This window comes from Ursus maritimus, unplaced genomic scaffold, assembly GCF_017311325.1.
Source record: "Ursus maritimus isolate PB19 unplaced genomic scaffold, ASM1731132v1 scaffold_32, whole genome shotgun sequence".
Lineage (NCBI taxonomy): Eukaryota > Metazoa > Chordata > Mammalia > Carnivora > Ursidae > Ursus > Ursus maritimus.
In genome coordinates, this window is record NW_024425786.1 from 27324856 (window position 1) to 27337724 (window position 12869).

The window sequence follows — 12869 nt, forward strand, 5'->3', positions numbered from 1 at the left end:
GGGGGGGGGGGGGGGGGGGGGGGGGGGGGGGGGGGGGGGGGGGGGGCGTTGTCCTGCGGCGCGCGCCGGCCGTACCGGAAGTGGCGACTGCTCCGCGCGGATGGCCGGGGCGGCGGCGGCGATGACGGCGGCGGCCTGCGCAGGGGCTGGGGCGGCCCGCTCCCTCTCCCGCTTCCGAGGCTGCCTGGCCGGCGCGCTGCTCGGGGACTGCGTGGGCTCCTTCTACGAGGCGCACGACACCGTCACCCTGACGTCAGTTCTGCGTCACGTCCAGAGCCTGGAGCCCGACCCGGGCTCACCCGGGAGCGCGCGGACAGGTGAGCGGGGCCGGGTGCACGTGGGGACGCGTTGGCGGGGGTTCCCCGGGGGCGTCGGGGCGGGAGGGACAAGCCTCGGAGGTGAAGCTGCCCGGAGCTGCAGCTGCCGGGTCTGGGGGAGCCTCGGGCAGCTCGGACTCAGCGCGTCAGAGTCCCGGCCCCAGCTTCGCTCGTCTCGCACGGAACGTTCCCCGGCTCGGGGCCTGGCAAGCCCGTCCTTTCAGCCGTGCAAGCCGGCAACCTGGGCGTCATTCTGCATTGCGCCTGGCCCACCATGTGCACCACCAGTCCATTCTCCACGCAGCAGGGAGTGCTCGTCTCGAAACAGATGTGACGGGCCTCCCCCGCCGGAAGCTCTGCAGTGATTTTCCGTTACCCTCAGAATAGAACCAAATTCCTTAATGTGCCCTACCTGGTCGGCCCTCCTGAGTCCCCAGTTTCACCTTCTGCCACCCTTGGCCTTGTTTTCTGCGCTCACCTGCTCTCACACCAGCTTGTTCTAGCCCGGGCCTTTGCAGTGCTGTCCCTTGTATATAAAGCCTGTCTCCTCCCTTTCGCAGCCAGGTTCTCACCCAGATCTCTGACGTCTAGCGGAGAATGATTCTTGGAGAGCATGTAGAATAGTAAGAAAAAGGGGCCATACTCAGAACGCTGGAGGAGGAAAAGGAGCTAGAGTTGGAAAGGGTTTGATGGGAGTTGAAGCAGGGGGGCAGGGTATCAACAAAACCCAAGAGAATTTCAAGATGGTCACTGGTGTCATGCTACAGAGAGGTTAAGAAGAGGAAAGTCTGGATTTCAAAAACCATTTTCAGTAGAATATTGAAACCTGGAAGTAAGATTTCAGTGGGTTTAAGAGGAAGTGGAGAAAGGAGATAGAGTATGGTTTGGTATGATGGGAAGGAGATACAGGAGCCGTGGTTGAAGCAAAGTGGAGGGTTGGCTTTTAATTTCATCTTTGCTTTGATGTTAAGATGAATGAAAAACATTTTAGGTGTTTTAGAACCTTTTGGATGCAAGTAGCAGAAAACTTAGCTCATAATGGTCTAAGCAAAAAGAGAATGCATTGGCTGACATAACTGAGAAGTCCAGAGGTAGGTCTGGCTTCAGGTGGAGCTGAATCCAGGGGCTCAGGCCACGTCCTCAAGACCCAACTCCCCTCCTTATTCCGATCTGCATTCTGACAGGTTGGCTTCACTTGCTCTGGCAGACTCTCCCCATGGGGTGGCCCCAGCAGCTCCGGCAGAGGAAGAGTCTATCTGCAGCAGCCCCAGCAGAAATCCTAGACTGCATCTCCTCGTCCTGGCTTCGGCATTCTGTCCATCCCTGAACAAAGGAGTAGGGTGTGCTATTTGAGGAGGCTAGTGGTGGTGTGAACCTTGTGCCGCAATCACATGGGCTGAGGATGATAGAGAAGTGGCTCCCTGGGGAACAGCAGGGTGCAGGGAGCAAACAAAGGGAGCATGGGTACTACTCCACCACACGGAGAGGTTGAGGGGACAGGAGAGGAGAGGAAGGAAAAACAAGTCCGCCGGGGAGCTGGGCCGGGTGGACTGGAAAAGGGACTCACTTGATCAAGAGGTGACAGGAGAACGGCTGTGGGTAAGAGGCCTGTTGATCCCTCTTCCTAGTGAAGCCAGGATGGGAGCCCCCTAAGAGTGAAGGGGAGAAAGTGGGGCAGGGGGCTTGCCCTACACAGAGAGGAGTGGGAGTGGGGTGGGGGCTCGCTAGGGAGAGTGCTTCCTGCTCTGCAGCCATCTCTTCCTTCAGTAAAACCAAGTCCCACCAGTCCCTTGCCAGCTCACAGCCTCCTCGGGACGTCTGCATATAACCAGCGTTGCTGGGTCAGAAGTGCCAGCGCACTAGTCCTGGGCACCCAGAAGAAGGAGCGGGGCAGGTGGGGGGGGGTCGACCCAGGCTCTAAGGTTGGTTCTGGGGATGTGGAGGGGAGCGGCGGGATGTAACAGGGAAGGGCTTTGAAGGCCAAGGCAGTGAATTTGGCCTAATCCTGAAAGCAACAGATGGTGACTTTGAGCAGGAGAGTGAGATGAGGAAAGGAATAGTCTGCATTTAGGAAGAATTTTCTGGCTGCACATATAGGCTGGGTTGGAGGGTGGGGGTAGTGCCCGAGAGCTATGGTCATGGCAGTCAGAGGGGGCAGAAGATTTTCCTTCAGAAATCAACAGGTCATCATAACTGACTCAATAAAGAATTGCTGAAAATCCCAAGGCCTGGAGCCCAGGAAACTGGGCAGGAGAGAGAGGGCGGCTCAGTCAGTAGAGCGTGTGCCTCAATCTCAGCGTCATGAGTTCAAGCCCCACATTGGGCATAGAGCTTACTTAAAAAGCAGGAAGCCAGAGCCACCACCTTCAAGCCCTGCGGCGTGATCTCACCCTCACCCCACCCTGTCCCTGCAGAAGTGTTGTGCTACACAGACGACACGGCCATGGCCAGGGCCCTGGTGCAGTCCCTGCTGGCCAAGGAGGCCTTCGACGAGGTGGACATGGCTCACAGGTGAGGGGGTGTGGTCCTGGGGTGAAGCAAAGCAGGTGGGCAGAGTAACCGTACTTCTTGACCAGAGCGACGATGTGGGTGCATGCTGGGGCCCCCGCCCTCGGCAGGACACTCATGCTGCTGGCTTCCCGAGGCAGAAGTGACAGCACTGCTAGCACGGTGTCCTTAGGTCCCTGAGGCTTCCTCTTTCCCAGACCAGCCAGAGCGCTCCTCTCCCGGCCCCAACAGGCATCTTTTCAGCCCTAATCCTGTCTCCCTTCTCTCCCCTAGATTCGCTCAGGAGTACAAGAAAGAGCCTGACCGGGGTTACGGCGCTGGAGTGATCACTGTGTTCAGGAAGCTCCTGAGCCCCAAGTGCCGCGATGTCTTTGAGCCCGCCCGGGCCCAGTTTAACGGCAGAGGCTCCTATGGCAACGGGGGTGCCATGCGGGTGGCCGGCATCTCCCTGGCCTATAGCAATGTCCAGGACGTGCAGAAGGTAGTCCAGGCGGGCTGGCTTCTGGGCTTCCCCCTCCCTCCCTCCTCTGTGCAGCCCGGGTTCTGTGACAGCACGTCTTTGCTCCCACTGCCTCTGCCCTAGTTTGCCCGGCTCTCAGCCCAGCTGACACACGCCTCCTCCCTGGGTTACAACGGTGCCATCCTGCAGGCCCTGGCCGTGCACCTGGCTTTGCAGGGGGAGTCGTCGAGTGAGCATTTTCTCAAACAACTCCTGGGCCACATGGAAGAGCTGGAGAGTGATGCCCAGTCCGTCTCCGATGCCAGGGAGTGAGTGTGTTTGATGGAGGCAGGCTGGAAGGGTGTTTGTGGGTATGCCTGCATCGCGGGGTCCTCTGGCGTTGCCACAAGCTGAAACCGTTCTTTTTTAATTGTAGACTCTTAGGAGGGGTGGGAGGAGCCCCTTTGCCTTGACTCTGCTTCGAGGCTCTGAGGGAACCAGAGAATAAGACGAGGGGCTCACACCTAGCCCTCTCCCACTTCCTGTCAGGACGCCTGTGCTGGGTGTCAGCCTGATCGCCTCCCCGCCTCACCGTCCCACACCCTTCCCCTGCCTCCTGTCTCCACCCTGCCGGCTCCAACCTCCCTGAAATCTCGCCCCTGACCCACAGGTTGGGCATGGAGGAGCGTCCCTACTCCAGCCGACTGAAGAAGATCGGCGCTCTTCTAGAGCAGGACTCCGTGACCAGAGAGGAGGTGGTGTCTGAGCTAGGTGGGTGGACCCTCAGCCCCGTCATTCTCAGGGCCGGTCCCGGGCTTAGGGACAGGCAGGCGCCTGGAGCCGTGCCTGCTCTCACGTTCCTAGCCTGAGGCCCCGGTGCAGGCGGCGCTGTGCGGTCCTTGGCGGGGCTGGGACCGCGGTGCCTCCTTGGGCCGGGGTCACTCCAAGGCTGCCGCGCCACCAGCCTCACAGCCGAATGTCCCCGGGAATGCGAGGAGGCCACTAGTTTTGACAGTTGATGTTGATAACCGATACTTGTTTATAGAGCGCCTGTCCTGTGTTCTGGGCACCGTACAGAACACTACCTGTGCGCATTTCACCCCCACACCAGCCCTGAGAGTCGCTGCCTTTATTCCCTCTCTGCCCAAGGAGTCGAATCCCAGAAACCGGAGTCTCAGCCATGAGGGAACTTGCCCGGTCCCATGCTAGCAGGAGGGAGAGCCAGGATTTGAACCTGGGTAGTCTAATCCTAGAGCCTGTGGTCTGAATCATAGGCCAGCTTGAAGCTGAGAGTATTGGCTTGGGGTGAGTGGCCAAAAGAAGCCTGGGGACATAGAGGGTGGGGGAGTGCCGGGTCCCCATATGCTGGCTTCCCTACAGGCAATGGTATTGCTGCCTTCGAATCTGTGCCCACCGCCATCTACTGCTTCCTGCGCTGCATGGAGCCTGACCCCGAGATCCCCTCTGCCTTCAACAGCCTCCAGAGGACTCTGATCTATTCCATCTCTCTCGGGGGGGACACAGACACCATTGCCACCATGGCCGGGGCCATTGCTGGGGCCTACTATGGGATGGAACAGGTGCCGGAGAGCTGGCAGCAAAGCTGTGAGGGCTACGAGGAGACAGACGTCCTGGCCCAGAGCCTGCACCGCCTCTTCCAGAAGAGTGTGTGAGGGCCTCAGCTGCTGGGGCTCCGCCATGTCCAGCCGGCCCAACTACAGCTCAGATTGGAAATTCAGTTCCTCGGGCTCCGGTCCCTGCCTCCATCATCCTGCAGTGTGGGCGGAGCCCACGGCTGGGACAGCGAGTGCCCTGGGGGAGGTGACTGGACAGCGGGTGGAGGACTGGTGCCTCCCTGGCGCTGGGTTTCAGGCTCACTGCAGAGCCCGGGGCCTGCCTGGCAACTCGGGCAGGCGGGAGGGATTAGGACAGGCTTTATTTTGGAAGGGTACCTGTGACATTTTCGTGTCTTATCCAAGACGGGATGGGGGTGGGGGGGTGGGCAGAAGTGATCGGCAGTGGCACCATTTCTTCTTGTTGAGATGTAGCCACTTTGCCAGAAAACATGTCTTTGACTGGGCAGAGCCCCTGGGCGGTAGGTTTATGTGGGTCGAGGAAACCAGCACACGCATCGGGCCGATCTAGATCTGCACCTGGGCTGTCCTGGCTTGTTAACAGCTGCCGGCGGAAGTCACAGCAATAAACAGTTTTTGGTAAATCCCACCACTGGTGCCCATATGTCTCCTCTGCCCTGAATGAATTTCTCCCCCACCCCAACGCACACCCTTGACTTTCTCAAGCCTTGTACCCCTTCCTCCGCTCTGCCAGGAGCCAGTAACATGAGGCCCTGGGTTTGTCAGGCACATTCCTCCAGTTCTTCCAACTGGCTGTGCTGTTCGGCCAGGAAGGGCAGAGCGGGCATGGTTTGGTGCTTGTTCCTGTTGGAGGTCATTGAGAGCAGCCTGGGCAGTGGGCAGGACGAGCCAGATGTCCCTGCTCTCCGAGCCTGACTTCCTCATAGGTTGCTCCCCAAATCGGACCCCCCAGGTCCAGCTGGCCCAAGAACGGGACCCCAGTAAGGACACAAAGGGCACCCTCTCCCCCTGGACTGCCAACCCTTGGGGGAGGGAGGTGCATCACGTCGGAGTCCTGGGTGGACTGAAGGCTGGGGGCCTCATTCTGTATCTCGGGCCCCGGTCAAAGGCTTTGGCTTAAGGGGAAGTTTTGCACAACATTCATTTAGACGAAAGGAAAATTGAAAGGGGGAAGACCCCTCCCCTCCAACTTCAGGGATGTCCTCCAATCATCCTTCCAGCCTCAGTGGGGGGAGAAGCCTGCCCAGCTCCGCAGCTGGCCTGAGGGCTGAGGGCAGGTCTGCTTTCAGCCCCGATGGTGTCCTGCCAGGCTGGGGCAAACCACAGGACTTTCCAGGGCTTGGATTGTTTCAGGTTTGCTGCCCCCATCCCTCGAGCCAGGGACAGATTCTTACCGCTGAGCGTAGCAAGCTGTGGGCAGGTGCTTTCTGCCCAGGTCAGCCCCCCCACCCCTATTCCCGCCTTCGGCAATGGGCCTGGCACTGGCCCCCACCGTCAGGATCAGAGGTTCATGATTTCATTGATAATTTGTATCAAATGTGGAAACTTGGTCCCTGGGATCCTGAGCCAGCTGTCACGCTCCACCACCCCTGAGAGCTCACAGGAATGTTCCAGGGAAGCTCGAACCATCTCCCCCAGCTCCAATCACTGCCTTGCTTTGGTTGCTCAAAATGCCTCCTGGCATTTCCCTGGTGCAGAGCCTTGGCAGCCCAGGAGCATGGAGCATTTCTGATGCGGTGGTGACAGAACCCACGGCTGGGGGCCTGGGGGGGAGGGGTGCATGCTCCTGAGGGAAAGTGTAGAGCAAGAGCCCCAGAAGCTTGAGACCCCCTGCATCGCTGCCAGGCCCGCACGGCGCTGTTTCAGACAATGGGTTTTATTGAGGTGGTGTCAGTACAGGCAGTCGATACTGCTGTTTTTCTTTTAAAAAAGAAGTCCCTTTTTTTTTTTGGATTCCCAAGCGCATTTTTCCCGAATCTTCTGTGGCACATAATAGGTATGTAGAGAACTAAGCTTCCTATACCAGGTTAGAAATGAAATTACTAATGAAAACGTTCAAACCTTAATCTTAAAAAAAAAAAACCTAGGAATCAATATAAAAATGCACCAAGGTACCGTAGTTTTCATAGTTAAAACTTGGCATCGTTTATCAAAGCTAGTCAAGTGGACGCCTGGAACTAAAATCCCTCGACGTTTCAGAAACACCAGCCACCCCTCCCCAAAGGCTGCAGGAGTGACATTAAGCAGAAGCTGAGTTTTTTCTGCCTCCCCCCCCCCAGTGCCCTCCTTAGTCCCCTGGGCTCCCCCAGAGAGCTGATGAATTTCCACCCAACAGAACCCACCCCACCCCCACCCCCAACCGGTCAGATGGTGGTGGCTTTGGCCCAGGAAGGAGGCTGAGCAAAGGACCCCACCAGGCTCGGTTTGAGACTCCTTCGTTCTCCTGGGTTTCGGGGATCGAGAAGTCCACCATGAACCCCAGTCAAAACCTGTTCGAGGGTCACTCGCACAGCTTTGGGTTTCACTTCTTCTGAAAGACAAAGCAAGCAAAGGGCCTGCTTTGTTGGGGAGAAGTGGGTCGGGGAGGCCGGCCCAGGGGCCCAGGGGCCCACAGCTCAGTGAGCCAGAAGTCAGCCACCGCCCCGTTTCCAACGTGGACCGTCTGGTGCTGGCCAGGATTGGAGCAGTGTGAGACCACACTGGGTGACCCAGGTTCACACTGGTACAGAGAAGCGGGTTGGCTTGGGGGATGGCTGACAGCCTCCCCCCCGCCCCCCGAAAGTGGCCATCTTTGCCCCAGCATGAATCTCAGCTTTATCCACCGAGCCTGAACTAGGAGATAGGAGAGGGATCCTGCCTGTTTCCTGCAGGGGGGGCTCTGCTTGGGGAAAACGGCAGAAACATCCAGAGTCAACTCATTCCAAAGGGGCCTGTTGGCACCCTTTTCCTCAGAGCCTCAGCCTTCTGGGCCCTAATCCTGCTTAGAACAGGAAATTGGAACCAGAGGGGAGAAGGAGAGGAAGCCCCCTCAGATTAACCCCTCTAGTAGACACACATACCCACCATATGGTTCTTGTTAAGGAGAAGCAGGAGGGAGCCTTCTTCATCCCCGAGCTTGTGTGTACCTTGTTCTGAGGGCCAGAAAAGAGGCTCTCTGCCTTGGGGACACTTGGGTTGGGGGGGTGGCAGATACCTTACAATTGTGTATGAAAACATCAGCCCTCCCCCAGCAGGTGAAAGGAGAGAGAGGGGAGGGTACTCGGGTTCACTGCTGGTCGATCCTGCCCCGCGCCTGCTGTGGCTGTCCCTCAGGGCCTGAGCCGCTGCCCGATGGCTGGGCAGAGCCAGTCGGTGGGAGCAGCCCGGGAGACGGAGGGGGACATGTAGGGCTGCCATTGTGCCCCAGATCCCTGCCCTTCCCGTCACAAACCGCCGCTCCTGAGGCTGCAGCTGGAGCAGAAAAGGGGTTGGCCCTTCCCAGGACCCTGCAGAGAAGGGGCCACATGCCAGGCACCATGGACAGGCCTGATGCCATAGCACCATCCTGGGGACGCAGTCCTGGCAGGGTGTCCACACTGGCCACCTCGAAGCCCCCTGCCCTTGGCTTTCCCCTGGAAGCAAAAACTCTTCAGGGACCCACCGTCAGCTGCTGGGGCCCCAGGGGAGCTGGAAGAGCCCCAGCCGAGATCCGAGGTGCCATCTGGGGGCCAGCAGGAAGGGCAGGACTTGGGCCTACGTCTCCCTGGGGGAGTGGAATGGAGCGCTCAGTGCCCTCTCCACTCTGACTCAGAGAAGCAGCTCCCTTCCCCGCCCAGCCGCGCCCAGGACTCCCGAGAGGGCAGGGGGCTCCGACAGCCGGGCTGAGCGTCCTGGGGCCCTGCCTGCAGTGGGGGCGCAACCCCAACGCTGTACAGACACTTGGGGGAGAGGAACTCAGGCCAGCCTCTTCCAGAAACCACTTCAGCCTGCGTGGAGGGAGAAACCAAACCAGTCTCCTTGGGCCAAGGCCACGGCCGCCTCTGCTTCCGTGTCTGTTCGGCCTTTGGTTTTTTCTTTAAATGGAGGTTCTTGTCACTGAGAAGGTCTCTCTACCACTAAAGAGGAGGAGGCCGAGGCGGCAAGGCCCCCGTGGTGTTATGTGGGGCAGAGCAAGAACCCTGAAAAGGAGGAGTGGATGTACTCGGTGGAGTAGAGGCCATTGGCCTGGTCCGACGGCATCTGCACCCAGACCTGGTCATTGGGCCGCAGCTGGAGCACGGCCCCGCCAGACGCCTGGTCCAGGTAGCCCTTCTTGTACTCATCGTAGGTGTACGTGGCTGGCACATTGTTCTTGTACAGGGCCACCCACACGTTGGTGCCCTTGACGTGCACGTGGTAAGCGAAGTAGTAGACCCCGCCCACGGGGCAGGTGAAGATGCCGGTGGCCGGGTTGTAGCCGCTGTGGCCATTGTAGAGAGTCCTGTCGAATTTGACAGGCATGCCCGAGGCGGGAAAGGGGGAGGTGAGCACGGCGGTGAAGGCCGGTGTGGCGTGGGCCGACAGCTCTCCCAGCCCGAACTGTGGCTTGCCCCCCTTGCCCAGCACAGCGCCCTCCACGCCACCGTTGGGCAGTTGCAGGCCGGCGATGCCAGTCTCATCCAAGGTCCCAGGGGCGCCAGGCGGACCGGGAGGCCCAGGAGGCCCAGGAGGGCCAGTGAGTCCTGGGGAACCAGGGACCCCAGGGGGCCCTGTAGGCCCAGCCACTCCGGGTTCCCCCACTTTCCCCTCTCCAGGGGGCCCTGGCAAGCCGGGTTCACCCTTCAGGCCTGGCAGGCCCTGGGGCCCGATAGGACCAGCTGGACCCTGGAGCCCTGGGATTCCTGAGGGGCCCCTCAGGCCCGGCTGCCCAGGGAGCCCCAGGTCACCCTTCTGCCCCAGGGCTCCTGCCACCCCTGGTCCCCCAGGGCGGCCCGTGAAACCTGGCTCACCTTTGGGCCCAGTTGGTCCCGGGGGTCCATGGGCTCCAGGAAGTCCCCTCTCTCCTGGGGGCCCAGGTTTCCCAGCCAGGCCACTAGGCCCCTGGTCACCCCGCATACCAGGCACTCCTGGGGGTCCTCCAGGCCCTGTTTCCCCCTTGGGCCCAGGAGGCCCACGTCTGCCAGGGAGTCCTGCAGACCCTGGAAGTCCTGGGGGGCCCCCAAGGCCCTGCGGGCCCTGCTCTCCTGGCTCTCCATCCTCACCTGGCTCACCCCTGTCCCCCAAAAGTCCTGGGACCCCAGCTGGGCCCCTGTCCCCCTTGGGGCCTGGCAGTCCTGGCACCCCATAGCCAGTGGGACCTATCAGACCAGGGGGGCCCCGGGTTCCTGGTTCCCCCTTGGCCCCTGCTGGGCCCTGTGGCCCTGGAACCCCTGCTGCCCCTGGCACCCCCACACCATCCACCCCGGGGGGCCCTTTTGGGCCCAAAGCCCCTGGCTCCCCCCTGGGTCCTGGTACTCCGGGAGGCCCTGACTCGCCCTTATCTCCAGGGGCCCCAGGAAGCCCATCCAAACCGGGTTTGCCCAAGCCAGCGGGACCAGGGAGGCCAGGGGGTCCAGGGGCACCCCCCTGCCCTGGGGCCCCAGGTAGCCCTGGCTGGCCCACTCCATTATCCCCCTTGAGGCCTCGATCACCTGGGGGCCCCGGCTCTCCCTGGGGCCCTGGCTCCCCTCCAAATCCTGGGGGCCCTGGCACCCCTTGGGGGCCTGGCTTTCCAGGGACAGCAATGCCTGAGGGCCCAGGGAGGCCAGGAGGACCTGGGGGCCCCCGAAGGCCCTGGTCCCCTCGTATCCCTGGCTCGCCCCGAAGCCCTGGCTGTCCTGGTGGTCCAGCCTTGCCCGGGAGCCCTGGGGGACCAGCCTTGCCCATCCGGGAGAATCCAGGGGGGCCGGCGGGGCCAGGCTGCCCATGGAGTCCTGGCTTTCCGGTGCCTGGTTTTCCTGGGAAGCCAGGAGGGCCAGGGGGCCCCCGAGGCCCGGGCTTCCCAGGCGGACCGGGCTCGCCTTTCAGGTCCATTGGCAGCAACGGCAGAGGCATTTCTGAGGGAGAGAGAGAGGGAAGGGGCAGTCAGGGGCGCGGCCGGTGGAGACGTGGGTCACATCTACCCACTCCACCACGGGGTAACACTACATCCGCTCATGAAGGCCACACCCCGTCTCTCTCTCCGTGCACTCATGGAAGATGGGGTTTAGGGGTTTAGGTCCAGTGGCCCTCTTGGGGGCTCCTAGCACCCAACCTACCCAGGCCGGCCTTCCCCCAAGAGCTTGGGGTGACTCCCATCCCTGCACGACCCTGGGGCGTGGAATGGCCGCCAGGTGGCGCCAGCAGACCTCCTTAGAGCAGGTCGGACCAGTCCGCTACCCCCCCACCCCGCCCCGCCCCCGCCCCCCGTTTCCGTCCCGCCCCTTCCCCACCCCCGCTGAAGACCACCTCTGCCAGCGGGTCGCGCCCCACTTCCCGCCGCTCGGAGGTCGGAGGCCCTGGACCGGCGTCCGGAGGAAAGGGAAAGGGGGGGAAGCTCTCTGTGTGGGGGGGATGGAGAGGCTGTGGCTGGGGGCCAGGGAGGAGCGGGGGGGGGATCAGCGCTCACCCAGGTACTGGCCCTTGCCCTCGCGGAAGGGCGGCCCCACGGGTCCTTTGTGCATGGGCTGCACGTACTTCACCGGCGCGTAGCCCGCGGCCCCGCCTCCGGTGGCCGCCCTCGGCCCGCACCCCAGCAGCAGCAGCAGCAGCAGCAGCAGCGGCGGCGGCGGCAGCGAAGACAGGGGCGTCAGAGCCCCCCGCATGGCGTCCGCGGGCGTGCTGCAGGGAGGAACCGAGAGGGGCCGTCAAGCCAGCCCGCGGGTGGCTTCGCACCGGCCCGGGACTCCCCGGCGGATCAGCACGGACGTGTTAACCACGAGCAACGCCCCCCCGCCCCTCGAGCCCGAGTGTGCGGGAGTCCCCTGCGAAAGCTGCCGCAAGCCCGCGCGGGGCTGTCCATCCACACCCGAGTCTCCACGGGCCCTCTCCCCCGGACGACCGCCTCCCCCACCCCGCCGCTTGCCAACCAGATGCCCTTCCAGAGCACCCCTCCGACCCTGGCGCACCCCCGCTATGAGCCTTCGATGATAAGACCCACTCCCATGTGCTGCGCCGGCTTTCTGCCAGGTCCCGGGCTGAGTTCTCTAGAGACAGGAACTCCCTTAATGCTCTCAATACTTGAACAAGTTATTATTACTGTCATCCCCATTTTCCAGATGACAAAACTAAAGCAAAGGAAGGGCAGCAGAACTGGGGTCTGACCGAGGTCTGCCTGACTTCACATCAGGTTGATGGTGCCCTCCTGGGGCTCCCCTCTGCCTTCGAGATCAAGTCTGTGGTGCCTAGCAGGGCATTCAAGGCCTTTTAAAATCTAAACCTGTCACCTACCACCCCCTTCTCTGCCTCTCTGCTCCCCCATACCTTTGCCCCTGACACCAGGCAGCCCCATGCTTCCGGGCTTTTGCCCCTGCTGTTTCTCTGCCCTCGATGTTCTTTCAATTTCCTACTCATCCTTCAAGGCACTGGGACGCTGTCACCCCTCCCTCCGTAGAGCTGACCCCTCGCCCCTTTGTGTCCCACCTAGCCCTGTCACAGCCTGGAGCTCAGCTCTGAGAACAAGGCCTGGGTGGGGAAGGAGCACAGAGTCTAGAGGTGGACACGCGGCCTGAGTCTTCCACCCTGGGGACCTGAGTTTCCTCAGGGACAAGATGTCCACGATTCCATTTCTATGAAGTGTCCAGACAGGTGAACGTACAGAGGTACAGAGACAGAACGTGGGCCAGCAGTTGCCCAGGGCCAGCGGGAAGGGGGAAGGGAGCGATCGCAAAGCAGGCAGGGTTTCTGTGAGCCGTGATGAAAACGTTCTCAAACTGACTGTGATGACGGCTGCCCACGTTTTAAAATACATTTTAAAAAACTATTGAATCAGACACTTTAAATGGGCCAACTGTATGATATGTGAATTGTAGCTCA

At 61.1% G+C, this 12869-nt stretch overlaps 2 protein-coding genes across 2 annotated transcripts; one reads left to right on the forward strand and one right to left on the reverse strand.

Annotated features, from left to right (window-relative positions):
- The first annotated feature begins 78 nt into the window (after nt 1-78).
- Nucleotides 79-5487, forward strand: ADPRS (ADP-ribosylserine hydrolase). Its single transcript, XM_040619256.1, has 6 exons — nt 79-317; nt 2732-2828; nt 3099-3306; nt 3409-3593; nt 3935-4035; nt 4645-5487. The coding sequence occupies exons 1-6, from the start codon at nt 101-103 to the stop codon at nt 4935-4937; spliced, it is 1101 nt and encodes a 366-aa protein (XP_040475190.1). The 5' UTR covers nt 79-100; the 3' UTR covers nt 4938-5487.
- A 1236-nt stretch (nt 5488-6723) lies between these two features.
- COL8A2 (collagen type VIII alpha 2 chain) lies at nt 6724-11659 on the reverse strand. Its single transcript, XM_040619258.1, has 2 exons — nt 11464-11659; nt 6724-10912 (listed from the first exon to the last, which is right to left on the reverse strand). The coding sequence occupies exons 1-2, from the start codon at nt 11657-11659 to the stop codon at nt 8994-8996; spliced, it is 2115 nt and encodes a 704-aa protein (XP_040475192.1). The 3' UTR covers nt 6724-8993.
- Nucleotides 11660-12869: the final 1210 nt, after the last annotated feature.